General features: G+C 45.7%; 2 protein-coding genes across 4 annotated transcripts; both read left to right on the top strand.

The window, feature by feature from the left end:
• Positions 1-247: 247 nt before the first annotated feature.
• On the top strand, positions 248-9,841 carry LOC134528556 (NADH dehydrogenase [ubiquinone] 1 beta subcomplex subunit 3). Of its 3 annotated transcripts, none has more exons than XM_063362286.1 (3): positions 248-491; positions 6,630-6,777; positions 9,586-9,841. In XM_063362286.1, the coding sequence occupies exons 2-3, from the start codon at positions 6,635-6,637 to the stop codon at positions 9,755-9,757; spliced, it is 315 nt and encodes a 104-aa protein (XP_063218356.1). In that variant the 5' UTR covers positions 248-491; positions 6,630-6,634; the 3' UTR covers positions 9,758-9,841. The 3 variants fall into 3 exon arrangements, with proteins under 3 accessions (XP_063218356.1, XP_063218354.1, XP_063218355.1); XM_063362284.1 differs by having other exon boundaries at positions 349-491; positions 6,613-6,777; XM_063362285.1 differs by having other exon boundaries at positions 472-983.
• Positions 9,842-15,365: 5,524 nt separating this feature from the next.
• Positions 15,366-22,552, top strand: LOC134528893 (circumsporozoite protein-like). The gene is made up of 5 exons (XM_063362563.1): positions 15,366-15,571; positions 17,117-17,202; positions 19,943-20,205; positions 20,715-20,862; positions 22,434-22,552. The coding sequence occupies exons 1-5, from the start codon at positions 15,366-15,368 to the stop codon at positions 22,550-22,552; spliced, it is 822 nt and encodes a 273-aa protein (XP_063218633.1).
• The last annotated feature ends 590 nt before the right edge of the window (positions 22,553-23,142 follow it).

Here is a 23,142-nt window from a genome sequence, read left to right as displayed (position 1 = left end):
TCTCTGCACACAAAGCGATTCTGCGCATGACGGCAAAGAGAATAGCAACATTGTACCATTTCTTTTATTTTCACCTTAGACTTTCGTTTTTAAATTATTATAAAATTACTGTTTTACTTTTATAATATTTGATAAAACAAATAAATATGCTTTTTGAGTTTTAGGGAAACATATAACCTTAATATTATTAATTGTAAACTAAATGTACGAGTGGAGTAGCTGTGCCATTAATGCTACTACCGAAACAAAAACTATAAAAAAGATATGTAAACAGTTTGCAATTGTTATTTTTAATGTATACTTAAAATATTGTTTGATTTCAAATTAGTTACAATGGAAAATTATTGTTATTATTTTTTTTTCAATAAAGTGGTAATTTGCTTCACCGTTATTCAGTTTCTCTGATTTCGTTATGTTGGCTAACTGTAGCCGTGTACTTTTTCTCTCAGCTGAGTGTAGTTTGGTGTTGTCTGCTATCTAATTGTAAAGAAGTAAGTTCCATTGTATTATTTACTTATTTGTGTGAAAAAACGATAAATTTTGGTGTTTATTTGTGTTCTGGTGATCAATTTTTTGCGGTTTAATATAAGGATATTTTAACTTTTTTTTTTTTTAGAGTCTATCCTAGGGTTTATTTGCACCAGATTTTTTTTTCCTTTGAATATTTCTTATGGTAATGGTTATATATAGTTTTAGCAGTCATATTTGTGCTTTAGTGTTTTTTAAATGAAGAGCCTGTATTGCTGACATTTATCTCTGTTGCGAACAGAGAGATCAATTTTCGTAAATACCCGTCAGTAGCAAGGAAGCAGTATTAATAATCACTTGCAAGAACAGTAATTCTGAAGGAGAACCACTTTTCTGAAGAAGAAGAAGAAGAAGAAGAAGAAGAAGAAGAAAAATTCAAAATTCTAAAATCCAACCATTCACATAATTTAAAAGTATGCATAATGAAGATAACCAACTTTTCATACAATTTTAAAGTACGTAATTTAAATATTCCTTACATAACCTAACTAACTGTCCACACATTTACAGACTAGTTCAATTTACATAATCTAACATAACCACTCTTTAAAACTATCAGTTACTGGTTTACTACTTAAAGTACCAAACACCCTCTTAGATAATGATTGTAAAACATGTCAAGAAGTAAAAAAGAGTGTTTTGGAATTTTTATTATTTTTATGGAAAAGTAGGTAAATATGTAGTTGGGCGGTATTTGCGGAAAAAAATGTTAAAAATCTGAAAATACTTTTATTCTATGCTCTTTAACTTCCTCTTTTCATTAAAAGCGGCGGAGGTAAGAAATTCCAAATACTTTAGGAAACATCGAATTTTTAAATTTCATCATATGTAGTTGAGCGGTATTTGCGAAAAAAAATGTTAAAAATCCGAAAATACCTTTAGTAGATGCTCTTCAACTTCCTCTTTTCATTAAAAGCGGCAGAGATAAGAAATTCCAAATACTTTAGGATATATCGAATTTTTAAATTTCATCACAATTATACCAGTGCATTCATGTGGCATTCCGCATTGTTTCTTGTTTACGAGTATCTATTTTTTATTGGATAATGATGTCACGTGATTGATCGTGATAGGCTAGAATTCAAATGAACCAATACGTGATTATTTAGTTCATTTATTGTTTTAAAATGGTGTTTAATTACCGCCTCCAACTTAGGCGAGTTTTTAACGTTTCTAATTTTAAAGTCTTATTTTTTATTGTTGCGCAAGTAATAAGTAACAAAAAAAATTTACGTGAGTTGTTACTGTTCATCCTTTGTCCCGGTTTGTTAGGTCAGGTCAGTTACATTATAAATACTTTAAAACTAAAGAACCATTGAAATAATTTCATATTACTTTTTAATGTACGCTTAGTTTCAAAGTATTTATAATGTAACTGACCTGACCTAATCGACCATTTTCATTAATAAGGCATTCACAAACACACGGCAAAATAAAAAAAATGGCAGCGGTCGAATGATAAACACAGGTCTTGTATACAAAATAAGAACGGCAATATCTCCTAAAGTATTTGGAATTTCTTACCTCCGCCGCTTTTAATGAAAAGAGGAAGTTGAAGAGCGTCTAATTAAGGTATTTTCGGATTTTTAACATTTTTTTCGCAAATACCGCTCAACTACATATTTACCGAAATTCCAAATACTTTAGGAGATATCGAATTTTTAAATTTCATCATATGAAGTTGAGCGGTATTTGCGAAAAAAAAGTTAAAAGTCCGAAAATACCTTTATTAGATGCTCTTCAACTTCCTCTTTTCATTAAAAGCGGCAAAGATAAGAAATTCCAAATACTTTAGGAGATATCACCGCTCTTATTTTGCATACAAGACCTGTGTACCGCTCAACTACATATGATGAAATTTAAAAATTCGATATCTCCTAAAGTATTTGGAATTTCTTACCTCCGCCACTTTTAATGTAAAGAGGAAGTTAAAGAGCATAGAATAAAAGTATTTTCGGATTTTTAACATTTATTTTCGCAAATACCGCCCAACTACATATTTACCGAAAAGTGGCTCTATTTCACAATTACTGCAGGTTGTTTTGCTTGTCTGAAAGTTGATTTCTCAAAATGCTCAGTTGTAAAATATTTTGAAACAAAACAACAATATTTATTTTCAATGTTTTTGAGTTTTTCTTTCTTGTTGCTTTTGATCTACTTTGCAAGATGCTGTCCTTTGTAAACAGGGAAGTTAATTTTTAACACATTTCAGAATCTACCTACATAATATTTAACACTAGCTGATGTACTCATGTTCACTTCTGAAGTTAAAAGGCAGAACACTCTCACACTGATCACAATACATGCCCCTTCTTGAGGGTACGCCACTGCATTGCCTTGAATGAAAAAAAATAAAAATAAACTAAATATAATTTTGAAAACTAACTTATGGAAAAAAATTAATAATAGAACTAAGATGAATGGGAAGAAATATAAACCTAAAACACCATATTTTTTTTTAACCCTACAATGCATGGTGTAGCCATTTGTCACAGACACACATTTTTAAGTTTATAATTATTTTAGAATAGATCTTCTCTTGTATTCTACAGTATACATGTTCTATGACATCTGTAGAGATCTATAAAAATGTTTTCATGAGTTGGTTACCATGAAAACCTTTTTTGTGTGCATTTTTATCTTTGGATTTTTTGTGACTCGTGGGCGCGAATTTCTGGCATACTAATTTATTTCTGCAGTCTGTAATTTTGGTATTAGCAAGGTAAAAAAAATATTATTACCATTTTTGAACATTCAATTTTTTTATTTTCATAGTATAAAAGTATTACTGTAACGGATATACATGTAATTTGTATTTTAATTCGTGTTCCCTTTCGGCTACACCATGTACTGAAAGACTCCAAGAATGATATGTCATTTTCGGCTGTTTTTTTCGAGTAATAAAAATGTATACTGAACTTCATATAAATGTAAGTTATTTTGAATCACACACAGTTTGCCAAAGAAACAAACAATTTACTTTTTGTGTAGTCAGAGTCAGCCCAGGCAACAAACTGGAATCATGTCTGGATCTAGTGAAGATGAGAACAATTTTCTATATGACAATTACGAATTTGGTGCTGATGGTGACGGACGTCCAGCAGGATCCAATTTTGATGCAGTTTTCTGTAGACTTTTGGAAGAATCAGAAGAACCTGAGCAAGATCGCAACAATGACAACACTAGTGACCATACAACTATTCACCATTTCGACGACGACATCTTCGGGTTGGATGTAGCAGAGGAAACTATCTTTGATGAACCATGTGTAGAGGACATTCCAGGACCCTCTACTTCAACAAATGAAAGAAGAACTATGACAAGACAATACAAAAGTCAAAAGAAAGTATCTCAGGCACAACTTTATAGGGGAATCACATGGAAGAAAAAAGAACTGGCCTTGTCAGAAGAGCAGATGATGTTTACTGGGAAGGAAGACCTGCCTCAAGAAATTTTAGATTTGGACACACCATTTCAATATTTCCAATATCTTTTCACAGAGGAGCTACAGGAAAAAATTGTGAAAGAATCGATACGGTACAGCTGCCATGTAAACCCTGACAAGCCAGTCAATTTTACAAAGTCAGATTTACAAGCATATCTTGGAATATGCATTTTGACCAGCATAATGACTGCGAAGAATATCAGGACTTACTGGAACCCAAAGTTAGGACTGCCAATTATTCAGGAAACAATGCCGATCAACAGATTTGAGAATATAAGACAATACCTTCACTTCAATAACAATGATACAATTGTGCCTCATAATCAAGAAGGACATGACAAGCTACACAAGATCAGACCAGTTCTTGACACATTGAAGAAACAGTTTTCCTCTGTTCCTCTGGAGGAAAGATTGGCTGTAGATGAGCAAATGTGTGCCACCAAGGCTAAGCATCATCTGCGGCAATACATGCCAGACAAGCCAAATAACATAAGATATGGCTACAAATTTTTTGTTTTGAGTGGCATGAATGGATATGCCTATAATTTTGAAATCTATACTGGGCAGGAAAATGTCGACCACCTGAGACAGCTGAACAAACCTGACTTGGGTGCAAGCAGCAACGTTGTTGTGCGCTTTTCAAGGCTGATTCCCAAACATGTAAATCACAAAATTTATTGTGATAATTATTTCAACTCAATAGGTCTCCAAGTGTATTTGAAGTCTCAGGGAATTTTGTGTTTCGAGACTGTTCGTGCAGACAGAATTCCCAACTGCAAATTACCAATGCTGAAAACAGCAAAAGATATCAAGTCAGTGCCTCGAGGCTCATCATTTGAGTACGTTGTATCTCTTGATGGGCAGGACATATCTTCTGTGATGTGGGTTGACAACAAGTGCGTAAGGATGTTGTTATCACATGCTGGAATAAATCCAACCACAGAAGTCAAGAGATTCAACAGGTCTAAAAAAGTTTACGAAGTTGTCAAGTGTCCCTTTGTCATCAGGGAATACAACAAACACATGGGCGGAGTGGACCTTCTCGATAGCCTACTTGGGAGATGCAAGATTATAATGAGGAGTCGTAAATGGTATTTCCATCTATTTTACCACCTGGTTGACTTGGCAGTGATCAACGCATGGATTTTGTTTCTCAGGACGCACAAGGATAGCAGAAAGGACACCAGACTGCAGAATCAAACCCTATGAAGTTAGTTGGATTCAGAGCTGAATTTGGGGAAACATTATGCAAAATCGGCGCTTCACCAACAACTCCTGAGCGTGGAAGGCCGAGTTCATCCTCTCCTCGGGTCCCAGAGAAAAAGAGGAAATCAGCTGCTGCTCCTGTACCACCCGAAGATGTGAGACCAGGTGGGACATTGGCCTGTAGGTACACACTGAAAGGAGCTGCAAGCAACGATGCAAGATGCCCAACTGCAAGGGGTTTTCAGTCATTGAATGCGAAAAATGTAAAGTGATATTGTGCCTAAACAAAAAAAAAAAATAATTGTTTCAGGGCATACCATGTGATGTAAACAGTTTGCTATTCCAGCTGCTAGTTTTAACTCTAAATTTGGGTTTCAATTTTATCAGAGTAGTTGTAACTTTGTATGCAAGGGATAGTGCAAATATTTTCTGCATTGGTTTTGTATTTTATTTTATTCTATTGTGTTTTAATTTTTGTTTCATGAGCTACAGGCATTTTTGCATTTGAACAGATTTCAAAACTGTATTTATTTTATATGGAATATTCAGAGTTTGTAAATAGTGTGAAGATAAATAAATATGTTTGCAGTTTTTGTAATAATTATTACTTCTGAATTCTAGTGTCTGTAAATATTCTTTGTAATATTTACTAGTAATCGTTTTATTTTTTTGTAGGTGCACTAAGATAGATTTATTTTTTTGTTTATTATGTACTACCAATGGTTTTTCATTATGCTGTGGAATTGTTTTAGGTATATATTTATACTTTTATATAGCTTCATCAACATTTTAAAATACGGAATTATTATTAGTTCGAAAATATTATCCGAGGAAGTGTTTTGAGAGTGACATCCTGTAGTTGTAATATCCATGATGTAGCCGATTGTCACACTAATGTTTTTCAACTTTTTTTTATATAAAGGAAATTAATAAAAAAAATTTAAATATTTTTTTTCTTCTCTAAAAATACCAGATTCAACAAAAAAAATTAAAAAAATTTTATGCACTGTAGGCCTGTGTGATGGCAAAGATAATAACTACAGAAATACTGGCCTAAGATCCTAACGTGAATGATGCATCGACAGTGCAGTAGCCATTGCCATGGTGATGCAGAAAGCACCAACAATGCAGTAACCGTCGCCATGGTGACTAGGAAGCATCAACAATGCGACAGCCTTTGCTATAAAGATTATTGGGAGAACATGTAGTCCAAAATCAATAAAGAAATTAAATTATAAAATAACTTGGACAGATTTTGAAGAAAAAAAATCTCCCTATTCCCTTTACCCACTTCTCCTCGTGGATACACGGGCCTAATTTCATGGCTCTGGGCCTCGGTGTCTCCGCGCTACGTGAACTATGGACAAACTCACTCCTTTATTAACACAGATTCTGTTTGTCAGGAATATGTCAAGCAGCATTTACGCATCCAGGCTGCCGATTGTTGCAGGCGAAATGGGAGGTGATCATGGCCACGGTCACCATGCCCCCATGTGCAAGATCCCTGATTGGAGGATTTATAAGGTAGAGAGCTCGCCAGAGCTCATGGAAGTGAAACGACTTCTGGCGCAGAAGGGCCTAAAGGATCCGTGGCTCAGGTATTTGGCTCTCTATAGCTACGCTCTTGAGGTATAGGTTATGAGTACCTACTGTAATTCTTTACTTAATTAGCTCTTCTGTAGGAAAAATAACAAAACTGGTATTTTGGATTACTATTAATGTTTTATTCAACAAAGGGGTATGTTTCAATACTATCAGGATTCTAAGATACTAGATGGTGGGGAGGGTTATGTAAATGGATGTAGACACAACACACTATGTAACCGACTAACGAGTTCTGGGCTTTTGCATGTTTGTGAAAATTAAAAATATTTTTAAGGGTGTAGTATCATAAATAATTTTTCTTTCATAATTTATTGTTGTTTTTCATTAGTGTAAATTAATTAATAGTGTAACTATTGTCATTTTTTTAAAAATAAATTTAATAAAAATTTAATAGTTTTTAGAAACTTAATGGCCAATTTTCATGTCAACTTAACATGAACTCTGATCATGTAATCATATTGTATATAGTTTTAAAGTAATTGTTTGTGTGTAACCTTTGACATGTACCTATTGCTTAATTTTTTTGTATATCATCCTTAAATCAATAAAAATTTATATTTTCCAAAACCCTGTAAAACTCAGGTTCATAGGTTGATGGGAAAACCAATTTTTTGACATGACGTCTAATAAATCGATGAATTCCAGCTGCACGCACAAAAAAGTGTCCCGTTATGCACATTGTCCAGTTACGCTGTGTCTCGTTACTCTCATTGTACGCTTGCGCCGCATCTATCTCTCTTCCACTCGATTGGCCTATGAATCTACTATTATATTAAATAGGTTAAAGCTGGCATTTCAAAAGAAGCTTTTTAATTTAGTACTTTAACTAAACTATCATTTCATCAATGTTTTGTTATGACGTCACATTAAACTATCGTCCGTAAACCGACTTTACAGACAACCAATTTTTCATTGATTTATGAATATACATTATATTAAGTAATACTGTGGTCTATAAACAGTAATACAAAGGCTATATGCTACGATTCATTTAAAACTGAATACAACACAATTACATGCTCTTAGTTCATGCTAGGATATCTTTTATTCCCGAATTATTATCCTGTAAACAACTATTAAATAAAAAATTGTTGAAAATAAATTCAAACAAAATAAAATGTAACCTACAATAAACAGTAAAAAACAGCTGCGTCTCATTTTTACACCAGAATAGCACTTAAATAAACCTTTACAAGGATGGAACAAAACAACATTTCCAGGTACTTACATAGTCAGTAACAACACACACCATGTTGATTTTTTTTTTTTTAATTTTCTCGTCATTATCATTATTAGTTAAAGGCTATTTCTGTAAATCTCTTGCATTTTTTGTTCTGTCACTAATATTTTCAAGAAATAATTACTAAGTGTTATATAATTGCTGTTAGAATTCGTACATTTTTTTTGTAATTGTTAACACTTTTGAAAAATTTTACAACTATTGTACAACACTTGGTGTAAATATCTTTTGCAAATATTTGTGATGGAACAACAAATGCAAGAGAGGTTTAGTGTTCAATTTAAAAAATACATAGTCTTTAACCATTGGTAACTATGAGAAAATGAAAAAATAAATAAATTAACATGGCTTGTGACACCCCACCTTAATGTAGGCAGTAAATAATTCTATGTTGTATTAATGTATGCATACATATATGTGTGTTCTTTTATTATAGACATGTACGAGGTATCTTCAAAAATCCGGTACCATTTGATTGTAAAAAATTATACTCTTTTAAAACTTTTGTATTTATATCTATACATACCTATAAAAATGAGTGTTTGTTTGTTCCATATGTGTTCTTATACCATTCATCCATTTTAAAATAGGTGGCACGCGAATTGTTTCAACAATTGCATTTCATATAATTTACAGGTGGATCATGTGTTTTCGGTGTGAGTGTGTGCACGTATTACATAATTGAATTTAATTAAATATAAAAGAGAGCTAGGGTGATAGAGAAATAGAAAGATAATAAGAGATATAGAGAGATAAATATAGATAGATGCATAGAGAATAAAATAGCAAGATAGATAATGAGATATATAGATTTATGGATTTATGTACATAGAGGATAAATATAATAAGATATAGAGAGATATATGTGTACATATAGAGATATATATACAGACATACAAATAGAGACATATATGCAGATAGATATTGAAAGAGAATAGAGGTACCTATTTCAAACAAATTACAAAAAAAATGTTGAATGAGGCATTGCAACATATGCCTGGATTAGCTAGTACTATTCAATAAAAGAACAATTTCAAGTTATTTTCCTTTTACATTAATGTGAGACATTTATTTGTGTGTGTGTGGTGGGTGTAATTAGTTTTTTTATTCTCTCTGCGGATAACAATATGGCACAGCGTAGGTACTCTATTTCATAGCTGTTGTAGGGCTTACTGGCTAGGAACGACTTGAAATGCTGATAACTAGTCTTTTTTTTTTAATGCAAGGTGATTGAAAACTATCAAAATCTGAAGACCTCGTTATGTTGCTTAGCTGGTAACAAAAAAAAACTGTCCAGGTGTGATGCCACGTAAATTATTTTTTTTACTTCCAAGTACATGAACAGTGCATTCAACCTTATCTAAATAGTTTTGAAATCAACATATAATAAAAATCACTGCTAGTAACTGCAGGGATGACTTACCTTCATTAAAAAAAGGATGGCTTCTGATTTAAGTGTTTTCATTAAAGAATGAGAGCAATCAACATTTGTATATTTATATCGGTGACAGTTTGTAACTTTGGCGTGACCAGTGCGTGCATGGTGCCTGTGGTGACGCAGGAACGAGGTGTGGCGCTACGACCGCTCGCAGTTCGCCCACCCGACCCAGAACTGGAGGAGAGTGTTCATGCGGGGCTTCTGGCCGGGACTCGGGCTCACCGTGCTGACCATCGCCCTGGAGAGCCTGTGGGCGAAGGCCCACCCCAGCGAGCATGGCCACGGCCACCACTAGCGCCGCTAGGACTAGTCTAGACCAGGAGTGTTGGCGTCGGTCCACTCTGTACATACTGTTCAAAATAAATCATGTATTTCAGTACCTTTCCTCATTTTTTTTTTTGACGTGACGTCTAATAAATCAATGAATGCCGGCTGCATGCATAAAAGTGTCCCGTTACGCTGTGTCCCATTACGCTCATTGTACACTTGTGCCGCATCTATCTCTCTTCCACTCGATTGGCATATGAATCTACTATTATATTAAATAGGTTAAGGCGGGCTTTTATATTAAGTACTTTAACTAAACTATTTTTTAATTAATTAATTTTTTTTTTTTCAATTTTATAAAATAAAGAGCAATAAACAAAAACAAACATAAAAGAGAATTTAAATAATATTTAGAATTTTTAATATAAAGTTGAACCGCCTAACCGATGTGCAAGGGAATATACTATTTTATGGAGCCAATTCAGCATTCAAATTAAACAATCACGTTCATTAAAAAAGTTATAGTTTAAATAATCTGTTCATTAAAATAATAAACATATTTTAATTAATGAGTGCAAATAAATGTAAATTTATCAATTAAATTGTAGATTTCATTTCACTCCTTTTTATCCATAAAAAAAAGTGATAATTCAATAAAAATGATTCAATTTTATTCACGAAAGTATGCAATCATTTCATCAATGTTTTGTTATGTCGTCATGTTAAACTGTCGTCCTTAAACCGACTTTACGGACAATAAATTTTTTTTCTTATTCACTAGGCCAAGAACATTAACTGTTCGTGTTGTTTGTTTCTCCAATCGGGAACAACTCAGTAAACAGTAACTGTACAACAAGCATTTTGTAAAATTACTTTCAAGTGATAGCAGTTCATTCCAGGAGCCAGTATGTATGTCTGTGTTGAAAGAAATGATTTGTGCTTAGTGATCAGTAGTATATATTATATATTCATGTTTATACAGTCATACAAATTCACTTCTTGATAATTACTTGTTAATTTATCTGTCACGTCACATCATTTTTGTATTGTTTCTGCCAAAATATGATTTATTGGGAAACAAAAATATATTGTAGGTAAGACAAATGTTTAATGTTTTCAGTAGGTTCAGTAGGTGATAGGCTCACGAGGTGAAACATACCATAGGCACCACCGTATAACTGAGACACTCATTACAAGGTCGTGATTTCGCCCACGTGGGTACGAGACTTGACGAAACACCAGTCCAATAGTTACCTTGGCCTGCTCTGCGCTGCGGACACTTACTGGTGTTGTAACCTTGAGCGCTCTTAAAGCGTCCCACATGCCTCACACTTGGTCACAGTCATGTGGTCAGTAACCAACTTGAAGTCACTTTATAGTACATTCGATTGCATGTTCGTATTCACGCACCCTCGTTATGCATTGATGTTAAACTGTTAAAACATCCTATGGAACAAATCATTATATGTGAGAGGGTTGAAATAAACTATCATTAAAACAGTCTGTTGCCTGAGACAGGTAAAGGAGATACTAAGAAAGTATTTGAGACGTATCTAATAAACAGAATGAAAAAGTCGGTGATCTACGATGAGATCCTCAGGGTGCGGAAGCAGTCTCCCTCGAGGGTTGGTGCCTGAAGATGGACCGGATATCAGAAAACCTACCCACTCATGTTTATTACTTTTCAGTTATATGCTACTCGTGCCGCAAACGGGAAAAAACATATAACTTAAAATGATTCACATAACTAAAACATGATATTCAAATCACGAAAACCATTTCCAATTTTTAGCGTTTAAGAATATAAAAATTATCAAAACTCATTGCAGCTCAGGGGTGTGTTTAAATACATAAAAGTCCACTTGGAGACAATAGTGAAGTTTTTTTATTTAAATGGAAAGAACAAAACCCTTGGGAATCAAGATAAATCAGTTACAATTATTAGTTTACTTATTTAGTTTACATGCCAATGAATGTACGTCACTCATGACACACTGCCCTGATTGAATTGATCGGAAGCACACTGGGTTTGTCAAAGAAAAGAGTTGGGGAGGGCGTAGAGGGAGTAAGAAAAGTAGGTGGGGATGCAAACATTACTAAAATTTTTGCCTGGTTGATTGCTCACAAAACGTGGGTTTTCCCAGTTGGGTAAAATGCACAAAATATTGTTTAACAGATATTTTATTTCCTGCCCTAAGTTGATCTAAATTTGTGTGGGAGGGGTCCAGGTTAGGGGAGGAACTAAGTGTGTCTCAGGTCGAAGCCTATACAATCTACCATGTGGGGTCTTCACCATGCAGAAAAGGAGTGCGTGCATCATATGCTTTTTGGGGTTTATTGGCCAGTCGTGGCTGCGATAGGTGCCATGGCTGGCACCCCTTAGATTATTTTGCCTAAAAGCTAACTAAAGTGACTCAAGTAAAACCTGCATACACACACGGAAAACCCTGGGCCGGGTCATGTGAGGATCAATTGATGCATGTATTAATGCAAGCAAGAAAACTACTGGACAAGAGGGAAAAAGGTCTAGGTAAGAAGAGTTGGCGGTCCAGAAATAACCATAGAGTTGTGCGCTTGGTCCTTAGGGTCCACATTAGTATTGTTGGGCACACCTGTTTGTATTTACCAGGGGCAGACGACTTCACTTGTCAGCCCAGCCCAGCTGCTCAGGCAGCCATTTGTAAACAAGAAATTGGATGCTGTAAATATATCTGACGACGCCGTCGGTGCTCCCTCTGAGAGAACAGGCCATTATGTGTCCTCAACACCTGATCAGTGCTGTGTCACGAACACGCCCGCGCGTGCAACGTAGTGCAGTTCCCTGAACGGTGTGACGTCAGTCACGGCCTCCTACGTGTGCAAGGCGCCCGGCCGGGTGTGGCATTGCGCAACTAGGTAATCTGTGTTCATGCATTCGATAAAACAAACAAAAACTAAAACTTTTCAAACATCCGATAATTATTGTTAATTAATTCCTCATATTGTAAATTAATATCCTTCACAAAACTGGCCGGAATCATCATCACGCGCTCCGCAGTTTCCCGCGGATTTTTCCCCCTCCTTGGTCCGGTTGCCAGGGATAATATTCAGTCGCGATCCAGCACTCAACAGGGCCGGCAGCCCCGCGCACGGGGAGCAACCAACTTTCGCGACAATACCCACGTTTAGCATCAATAGGTAACTATCTTCGAATCCTCTTTATTCAGCTCCCCGGTCGGCCCTAACTGGCAGCATGATATCTCGAGCGGTCTTTTGTTATAATGTGTGACTCGCCACCGAGTCTTTCATGTGCTACGTAATTGTGATTATTTAGGTGACCCGTCTTGGGAACAGGTCTTCGCCCACGCAGGGCGGCACTGTGCCAAACGCGAAACCGAGTTTACGGACGATTCACCACCTGGGACGTGAAACGGTCGCGGACGCGATATCCCGCCAGATTCCGCCGCGCCCGTCCCCTGCTTCACGTGGCCCTCGCCACCACGCGGACTAACCGCCTTTGTGTGACCACCTGAGTGGGACACTTGCACTTCACCACGAACCCGGGACTAGCCCGTAGGGACTCCAGTGTAATGTGTTGACGTCCCTCGGCTTTAGGTCCCTGATTCCCCGTTTACGTAATTGTCCTGTTGTGGCCGTACTGCTCTCGTCGGTGAGGTGTGGGTCCAGGCCAACGTGGCCGGGACCGGGAAATACGGGACCTGGAGGGAGAGTTAGGTGAGGAGTAAGAATGGTAGGCAGTTCCAAGGATAACTCGGTGTTGACAGTCCCACGAGCCCCTTTTATTGTCGTTTTGCGAGCCTGCCGCAGCCTGGCGGGTCCGTCGCGGAACGAGCGCCCTTCCCACGACGACCCGGACTCCCGGAAGACCATCCCGTCCGTTAACACGTCCCGACACAAACTGAGAATCTTCCCACATAACAATGGCCCCGATTAAGGTTGCTCCGCAAAGATGCGCAACACGTGCACGGTCCGTTACGTAAAAGTCCCATACTTGACGCCGTCCCCGCTACCTCTGAGTATTTAGACGTGATTTTGTTCAGTTCGTGATCTCAGGGAAGGTTCGGCCTTGTGGCTAGAGGTAGGGGTCAACGCAGTAGGGCCCCCCGAGCTGTTGAGGCCACTCGGGACGCCTGAATAATAACACAAAACCTCTTCAGATAGTTGGTGAATTTAATACAGCACAGCCCAATACATGGTGCTGCCCGTTCTGGCCGTAACGGTTTGCCCGACGCGACTAGTCACACGCGCAGCTCACTTCCTCAGTGGCGGCTCACGATTCTTATGCGCGTGAGGGGCAGACTCGTATACGTGACGCGAAAGTTACAAAAGACACTCTGACATGGCACACGATATTTTGAAGCACAATACACTACACTAATACCTAGCTCTGGATAAACTGGGCTAGCAACACGTAGGCCCGTGTCTCCGGCGACTCTACGTGGTGACTAGGTGTGTCCCAGGGACTGAATCGTTATTAAGTTTGGTGGCGCACTGCAGTACGACGGTGATACATAAGCCCTGACATGACGAATTACACTTAGGCGAACAACTATTCCGCTAACACATTACACTTGATAAACTGGGCTAGCAACACGTAGGCCCGTGTCTCCGGCGACTCTACGTGGTGTCTAGGTGTGTCCCAGGGACTGAATCGTTATTAAGTTGGATGGCACGTGTCGCCTGCTGGCTGCCCCGTGCGGGCCAAAACTAAGTAGCCTGTAGGCTAGGTTGGGCGTGAAGCGCCGACGTAAAAACACATACTCTCCCCACAGTACTTACGTATGACGTAAACACTCATCTCGGAGCACTGATTGAATTAAGTTAAGTACCTCATGGTAAATTTAGGCCGACCGCGGAACTGTACAAAAGGTTGAAAAGAAATTACACTATGGAAAACTACATGTCGGTGAATGCAAAGGTTGAAGGTTCCGCGTTGCGCGCAGGCTGCCGGCCTGGTTGAGCTCTCGAAGGACACTGCCTGTGTCGCCGCGCGCGACCCCCCTCCCCCGCCAGCCCTCCCGCGGAAACGTGTGAATTTCGCGGGAAACTGAACCGGCCAGGTTCGGGACAAATCGCACGGTGAAACATGGTTTTGCAAAGACTGAATTATTAATTAATGAAAAATAATGTTTAATAAAATCCTGTGGAAAAACATAATTATAACAATTTGTTGTAGTGCGGCGGAAGAATATGCCACACCCGGCCGGATCCTTCCGCCGGCGCAGCACTCGTTGCACGGCGATCGCCTCGACGCACGCACTACACTTAGCTGCGCGCACGGGCGCGTTCGGTGCACACGCTTCTAGGAGACGTTGATGAGGCATAGCGGTCTATGCGACATAGAGGAGCATTGGCGGTCGGCGTCAAATGCCCCCCCTTCTCTGAGACCGCTATGTGCATCAACGCCTCGCTACACACACACACACACTTAAAGATACGCCGGCACACTGACCTGGTACACCCGGGGCGGCTGTCCATTGGGCGGCGTCGGGTACCTGTGGGTCAGCGTCATCGGCGGCCGAGGTGGGCGGCGGCGGCGTAAAGCGCCTTCAGCGGCAGGCGGCGGCGCTCCCATGGCGGCGCACGTGGCAGGCGGCGGCGGCGCGGCGCCTTCAGCGGCAGGCGGCGGCGGTCCCATGGCGGCGCACGTGGCAGGCGACGGCGACGCGGCGCCTTCAGCGGCAGGCGGCGGCGCTCCCATGGCGGCGCACGTGGCAGGCGACGGCGACGCGGCGCCTTCAGCGGCGCGCATGACGTGTGGAGGCGGCGCTGCCCCTTCAGCTTCGCGCTTGACGTGCGGAGGCGGCGCGGTTGGCTTCAGCGGCACGCATGACATGCGCAGGTGACGCACCCACAGTGGCGCGCGTAGCGGTGGCGCGCCCCCTGTTACGTGCGCGGCGGGCGGTGACATGCCCCCTGTGACGTGCGCGGCGGGCGGATGTGACACGCCCCCTGTGACGTGCGCGGCGGGCGGTGACACGCCCCCTGTGACGTGCGCGGCGGGCGGATGTGACACGCCCCCTGTGACGTGCGCGGCGGGCGGTGACACGCCCCCTGTGATGTGCGCGGCGGGCGGATGTGACACGCCCCCTGTGACATGCGCGGCGGGCGGTGACACGCCCCCTGTGACGTGCGCGGCGGGCGGTGACACGCCCTCTGTGACGTGCGTGGTGGGCGGATGTGACACGCCCCCTGTGACGTGCGCGGCGGGCGGTGACACGCCCCCTGTGACGTGCGCGGCGGGCGGATGTGACACGCCCCCTGTGACGTGCGCGGCGGGCGGTGACACGCCCCCTGTGACGTGCGCGGCGGGCGGTGACACGCCCCCTGTGACGTGCGCGGCGGGCGGATGTGACACGCCCCCTGTGACGTGCGCGGTGGGCGGATGTGACACGCCCCCTGTGACGTGCGCGGCGGGCGGAAGTGACACGCCCTCTGTGACGTGCGTGGTGGGCGGAGGTGACACGACCACTTTGACGTGCGTGGTGGGCGGAGGTAACACGCCCTCTGTGACGTGCGCGGCGGGCGGAAGTGACACGCCCACCTTGACGTGCGCGGCGGGCGGAAGTGACCCGCCCTCTGTGACGTGCGCGGCGGGCGGAAGTGACACGCCCTCTGTGACGTGCGTGGTGGGCGGAGGTGACACGCCCACTTTGACATGCGCGGCGGGCGGAAGTGACACGCCCTCTGTGACGTGCGTGGTGGGCGGAGGTGACACGCCCACTTTGACGTGCGCGGTGGGCGGAGGTGACACGCCCACTTTGACGTGCGCGGCGGGCGGAGGTGACATGCCCCCAGTGCATTGTGGTATGTCGTCGGCAACCTGGTTGTCTCCCGGACTGGGTCGCGATGTGGCCGCTTTGAGACGTGCGGCCGTGCCAGTCACTCTCCCAGTGGCTGGAGGCGGCGGCGTCGGTGGTGCTGGAGGTGGCGTGGTGGATCCGCAGTGACGCTGCGTGTGATCGGCGACCTGGCTGCCTGCCAGGCTGCATCTCCCTGTGGCTGTGTCTGTGTGCACGGCCGCGCCTGTCGCTTTCTCAGCGGCTGAGGGCGGCGTCGGTGGTGCTGGAGGTGGTGTGTTTGAGTCGGCCTGACGTGTCCACCCGGTCTCCGCGTGCCAATCGTACCACAGTGGTTGGACGGGTGTGACGTCATCCATCTGCGGTGAGGTCGTCACCACCCCATATGGCGGGGGCGGCATCGGAGGTGCTGGAGGTGGCGTGGTTGAGTCGGCTTGACGTGTCCACCCGGTCTCCGCGTGCCAATCGTACCACAGTGGTTGGACGGGTGTGACGTCTTCCATCTGCGGTGAGGTCGTCACCACCCCATATGGCGGGGGCGGCGTCGGAGGCGGCGTCCTGTTGAGGACGGACGTCTGGGTTGTCAGTGACGCGGGCGGCATCATGGCTGTTACCGCGGCGTGGTGGTTGGCCGCGTGTGGCAGCGGCGATGCGGGCTGCGTTATGTGCTGTCGTAGCGGTGTCCGGATTACGTCCGGCCCCTCGGTGTCCGCTGCGGTGTCGTCCTCCTTCCATTCGTCCTGTTCTTCGTACTCCCAGTTGTCCCCTGGGCATGGGTAGCCCTCGCTTGCCCATGCCTCGTAGGCCTCCTGGAAGTCGTTCATTTCTAGTGACTCGTGGTGACTTATGACGTTGCTCCACTATGCATGCTCGCCGCTTCGTCACGACTCATGTTCGTGCTCATGTTCGGCGCGTAGCAGCTGCGCAGCTGCACCACCCGATCCCTGTGTGAGGCGCGCATTCTTCCGCTCCCACAGCCGTTATCGCGCCTGGCGCGTAACTTGATGCGCGTCTGGCGTGTAACTCGACGCGCGCCTATCGCCAGGTGCCCGCTCCTTTCGCTGTCTGCGCGTCGCGTCCGTTTCCGCGCGATGCCTAAATTCCTACGCGAGCCCTTACTGGTACACTAATTTGAAGCACAAAATTTGAAAAATTTGAGAAAAAATTTGAAAAATTTGAAACAAAATTTGGAAATTAATTTTTAGAAAATGAAAGCCACACTAGTCGGGCGCCAATTTGACGCCGTCCCCGCTACCTCTGAGTATTTAGACGTGATTTTGTTCAGTTCGTGATCTCAGGGAAGGTTCGGCCTTGTGGCTAGAGGTAGGGGTCAACGCAGTAGGGCCCCCCGAGCTGTTGAGGCCACTCGGGACGCCTGAATAATAACACAAAACCTCTTCAGATAGTTGGTGAATTTAATACAGCACAGCCCAATACATGGTGCTGCCCGTTCTGGCCGTAACGGTTTGCCCGACGCGACTAGTCACACGCGCAGCTCACTTCCTCAGTGGCGGCTCACGATTCTTATGCGCGTGAGGGGCAGACTCGTATACGTGACGCGAAAGTTACAAAAGACACTCTGACATGGCACACGATATTTTGAAGCACAATACACTACACTAATACCTTGCTCTGGATAAACTGGGCTAGCAACACGTAGGCCCGTGTCTCCGGCGACTCTACGTGGTGACTAGGTGTGTCCCAGGGACTGAATCGTTATTAAGTTTGGTGGCGCACTGCAGTACGACGGTGATACATAAGCCCTGACATGACGAATTACACTTAGGCGAACAACTATTCCGCTAACACATTACACTTGATAAACTGGGCTAGCAACACGTAGGCCCGTGTCTTCGGCGACTCTACGTGGTGTCTAGGTGTGTCCCAGGGACTGAATCGTTATTAAGTTGGATGGCACGTGTCGCCTGCTGGCTGCCCCGTGCGGGCCAAAACTAAGTAGCCTGTAGGCTAGGTTGGGCGTGAAGCGCCGACGTAAAAACACATACTCTCCCCACAGTACTTACGTATGACGTAAACACTCATCTCGGAGCACTGATTGAATTAAGTTAAGTACCTCATGGTAAATTTAGGCCGACCGCGGAACTGTACAAAAGGTTGAAAAGAAATTACACTATGGAAAACTACATGTCGGTGAATGCAAAGGTTGAAGGTTCCGCGTTGCGCGCAGGCTGCCGGCCTGGTTGAGCTCTCGAAGGACACTGCCTGTGTCGCCGCGCGCGACCCCCCTCCCCCGCCAGCCCTCCCGCGGAAACATGTGAATTTCGCGGGAAACTGAACCGGCCAGGTTCGGGACAAATCGCACGGTGAAACATGGTTTTGCAAAGACTGAATTATTAATTAATGAAAAATAATGTTTAATAAAATCCTGTGGAAAAACATAATTATAACAATTTGTTGTAGTGCGGCGGAAGAATATGCCACACCCGGCCGGATCCTTCCGCCGGCGCAGCACTCGTTGCACGGCGATCGCCTCGACGCACGCACTACACTTAGCTGCGCGCACGGGCGCGTTCGGTGCACACGCTTCTAGGAGACGTTGATGAGGCATAGCGGTCTATGCGACATAGAGGAGCATTGGCGGTCGGCGTCATACTGACGTCGAAGGTTCGGCGGTTCGTAACTGCGCGTACGCGTTATGGAACGTTTGACTGGTGATGTAACTCGTAAGACTCGTAAAACTCAACAGGGTGAGCAATTCAACGGATGCAGCTGAGCTGCCGCGACAATCCATGATGTTACACTGTCGTTGGACCACGAGCTCAGGAGACGCGCCTCGCGAGCAGCGCGGAGCGGCGTGCACGTCTGTCTGCTGTCGCGCCCTGAACACTACTGCCTTTCCCCGCCCGCCAGCGGACGAGGCCCGAGGGCCGCGGAGAAGGGGAGGAGAAATCGGCCGGCGTGGGAGAGGCCCCACCCGCGACGCGCCAGGCTGCGATTACATTACTAGCACAGCGAAACATTTGAGAAAGGTTACAAAATTATTTACACAACTTAGCGAGACATTAATCAAACAGCGAATTTACACATCAGTTAATTAGTTAAGATTACAAAATATCCACAGTTATCGAGGCTCGTGACCATTTGGAAAAAAATATATAAAACACAGAATTATTTATTACACAAAATAAGCTCACTGGCATGCTAGGGCGCACGCGGGTGCATCCCTGGCCGTTGCACTTCACCGATGGTGCACTCGTATCGCAAGGGAGGACGTTGACGAGGCATAACGGCATGAAGGAGCCGAGGAGACACTTGGGTCGACGTCAAATGTCCCCCCCTCCTACAAGGCCGTTATGTCTGTCAACGCCTCTCGTTTACTTGTATGGACATGATACACTGGGCCATTGCACTGGAGCAGTGACCTGCTGAGTCCGGCGCCCTCGTGGTGTCAGTGCGGATAGTACCTGTCGCCATGGGGCCGGTCGAGGTGGGCGGCGGCGGCAGCGTCGCGGCAGCTTCAGCGTCAGGCGGCGGTGCTGCTCCCACGGTGGCCCGCGTGACAGACGGAGGGGGTGTGGCACCTTCAGCGGCGCGCGCGGCAGCAGGCGGCGGCGGCGCGTCCAAGGTTGCCCGCGTGACAGACGGAATGGGCGTGGCCCCTTCAGCGACGAGCGCGGCAGCAGGCGGCGGCGTCGCGTCCAAGGTTGCCTGCGTGGTAGGCAGAAGGGGCGCGGCACCTTCAGCGGCGCGCGCGGCAGCAGGCGGCGGCGACGCGTCCAAGGTGGCCCGCGTGGCACCTTCAGCGGCGCGCGCGGCAGCAGGGGCGGCGTCGCTTCCAAGGTGGTCTGCGTGACAGGCGGAAGGGGCGTGGCACCTTCAGCGGCGTGCGCGGCAGCAGGCGGTGGCATCGCTTCCAAGGTGGCCCATGTGACAGATGGAAGGGGCGTGGCATCTTCAGCGACGAGCGCGGCAGCAACCGGCATCGCTTCCAAGGTGGCCCGCGTGACAGGCGGAAGGAGCGTGGCAACTTCAGCGGCTAGCGCGGCAGCAGGCGGCGGCGTCGCTTCCAAGGTGGCCCATGTGACAGACGGAAGTGGCGTGGCACCTTCAGCGGCGAGCGCGGCAGCAACCGGCGTCGCTTCCAGGTGGCACGCGTGGCGGCGGTATTGGCACGCCCTTGGTATCGTGCAGTTGTTGCACGCTCTTGACGTGCATGGCGAGCAGTTGTGGCAGCACGGCCAGTTCGCACTGCGTAGGCCCCTCGTGAGCCCCTACGCAGTTGGGGGCGGCGGTATCATGGACGGCGTGTCTGAGTCGGCCTGCCGTATCCACCTGGATGTCGCGTGCCAGTCGTACCACAGGGGCTGGACGGGTGCGGCTTCCTCCGTCTGTAGCGATGTCCTTCTGCTCGGCGTTTCCACCCCATAGGGTGGGGGCTGTGTTGGAGGCGGCGTCGGAGGCGGCGTCGGTTGCAGTGGCTTCGGGAGTATCGCCGACTCCTGCAGCATGTCGGCTTCCGCCCAGTGTGACCACTCGATCCTCGTGGTCGAGACACTTGCGGCAACACCCACACACAGTTTCGCCCGGCACTGGTCACACGTAAAGCCGGACATCCAATCCTCTTCTCGCACGACCATTTGTGAACACTCCCGGTGCCATAGATTCCCGCACGTCTCGCAGATCCGCCCATCAGATGTCCCGCCGGGGCATGAATCCGCACCGCACATATTCCTACCATACGCCCGGTATTCAAAGCAAAATCCGCACTCATAATCTGCGAGGTGCTCGCAGCTCTCTCCGGGCTCTGGAAAGTCCGCTTACGCCCATGTCTCGTACGCTTCCTGGAATTCGTCCATGCTTATTGGGAGTGTCTCGCTGATCAGTAATACAGTCTGTGTCTTCTCACGGCGTTATCTTGCACCGAAGATCCTTGCTGCGTCGCGGTCTCAGGTTCGTGGCGCTCCCACATCGCGTTATCTGTCGCGCCAACGATCCTTGTCGTGTCGCCCGCCGTCTCCGGTTCACACCGGTCCCACGTCACGTTATCTTGCGCCGAACGTCTCTGGTTCGCGACGTTCCCGCGCCTTGATAACTCTCACCGACGTCTTGGGTTCCTGTCGCTCCCACGTCGTGTAATCTCGCGCCGACGTCTCGATTTCGTGTCGCTCTCACGCCGCGTTATCTCTCGCCAGTGCGCCGGCGCGACATCTCAGGTTCGTGTCGCTCTCACGCTGCGTGGCCGCACCTGCCTCCGTCCAGTCTGTGTACGCTTACGTGCATCCGTGTGCGCTTACGTGCGTTCGTGTGTGTTTACTGCCACACTAGTTGGGCGCCAAATGACGTCCCTCGGCTTTAGGACCCTGATTCCCCGTTTACATAATTGCCCTGTTGTGCCCGTACTGCTCTCGTCGGTGAGGTGTGGGTCCAGGACATCGTGGCCGGGACCGGGAAATATGGGACCTGGAGGGAGAGTTAGGTGAGGAGTAAGAATGGTAGGCAGTTCCAAGGATAACTCGGTGTTGACAGTCCCACGAGCCCCTTTTATTGTCGTTTTGCGAGCCTGCCGCAGCCTGGCGGGTCCGTCGCGGAACGAGCGCCCTTCCCACGACGACCCGGACTCCCGGAAGACCATCCCGTCCGTTAACACGTCCCGACACAAACTGAGAATCTTCCCACATAACAATGGCCCCGATTAAGGTTGCTCCGCAAAGATGCGCAACACGTGCACGGTCCGTTACGTAAAAGTCCCATACTGACGTCGAAGGTTCGGCGGTTCGTAACTGCGCGTACGCGTTATGGAACGTTTGACTGGTGATGTAACTCGTAAGACTCGTAAAACTCAACAGGGTGAGCAATTCAACGGATGCAGCTGAGCTGCCGCGACAATCCATGATGTTACACTGTCGTTGGACCACGAGCTCAGGAGACGCGCCTCGCGAGCAGCGCGGAGCGGCGTGCACGTCTGTCTGCTGTCGCACCCTGAACACTACTGCCTTTCCCCGCCCGCCAGCGGACGAGGCCCGAGGGCCGCGGAGAAGGGGAGGAGAAATCGGCCGGCGTAGGAGAGGCCCCACCCGCGACGACAGTGTAACATCACGGGTTGTCACTGCAGCCGAGCTGCATCCGTAGTATCGCTCACCGTATTAAGTTTTACCAGTTTTCCGGGACGTCACCATACGAACGTCATAGGCCGTATACGCACATTTACGGACCACCGAACCTCGCTGTCAGTACGAGACTCTTACGTGACAGATAGTGTACGCGCTACGCATTGTTACTTACGCATTGTTACTTAATCGTAGCCATTGTTGCGGGAACAACTTCCCAGTTTGTGTCGGAACGTGTTAACGGACGAGACTTTCTTCCGGGAGTCCGGGTCGTAGCGGGGAGGGCGCTATTCCGCGAAGGATCCGCCTGGCTGTGGCAGGCTTTCTAAGCGACAATAAAATGGGCTCGTGGAACAGTCAGCACCGAGTTATCCTTGTAACTGCCTACCATTCTTACTCCTCACCTAACACTCCCTCCAGGTCCCGTATTTCCCGGTCCCGGCCATGTTGGCCTGGACCCACACCTCACCGACGAGAGCAGCACGGGCAAAATAGGACAATTACACAAACGGGGAATCAGGGACCTATAGCCGAGAGACGTCAGC

Source organism: Bacillus rossius, chromosome 1, assembly GCF_032445375.1.
Source record: "Bacillus rossius redtenbacheri isolate Brsri chromosome 1, Brsri_v3, whole genome shotgun sequence".
NCBI classification, from domain to species: Eukaryota; Metazoa; Arthropoda; class Insecta; order Phasmatodea; family Bacillidae; genus Bacillus; species Bacillus rossius.
The sequence above is the reverse complement of the archived record's forward strand: the minus strand, read 5'-3'. Positions and strand labels throughout refer to the sequence as shown.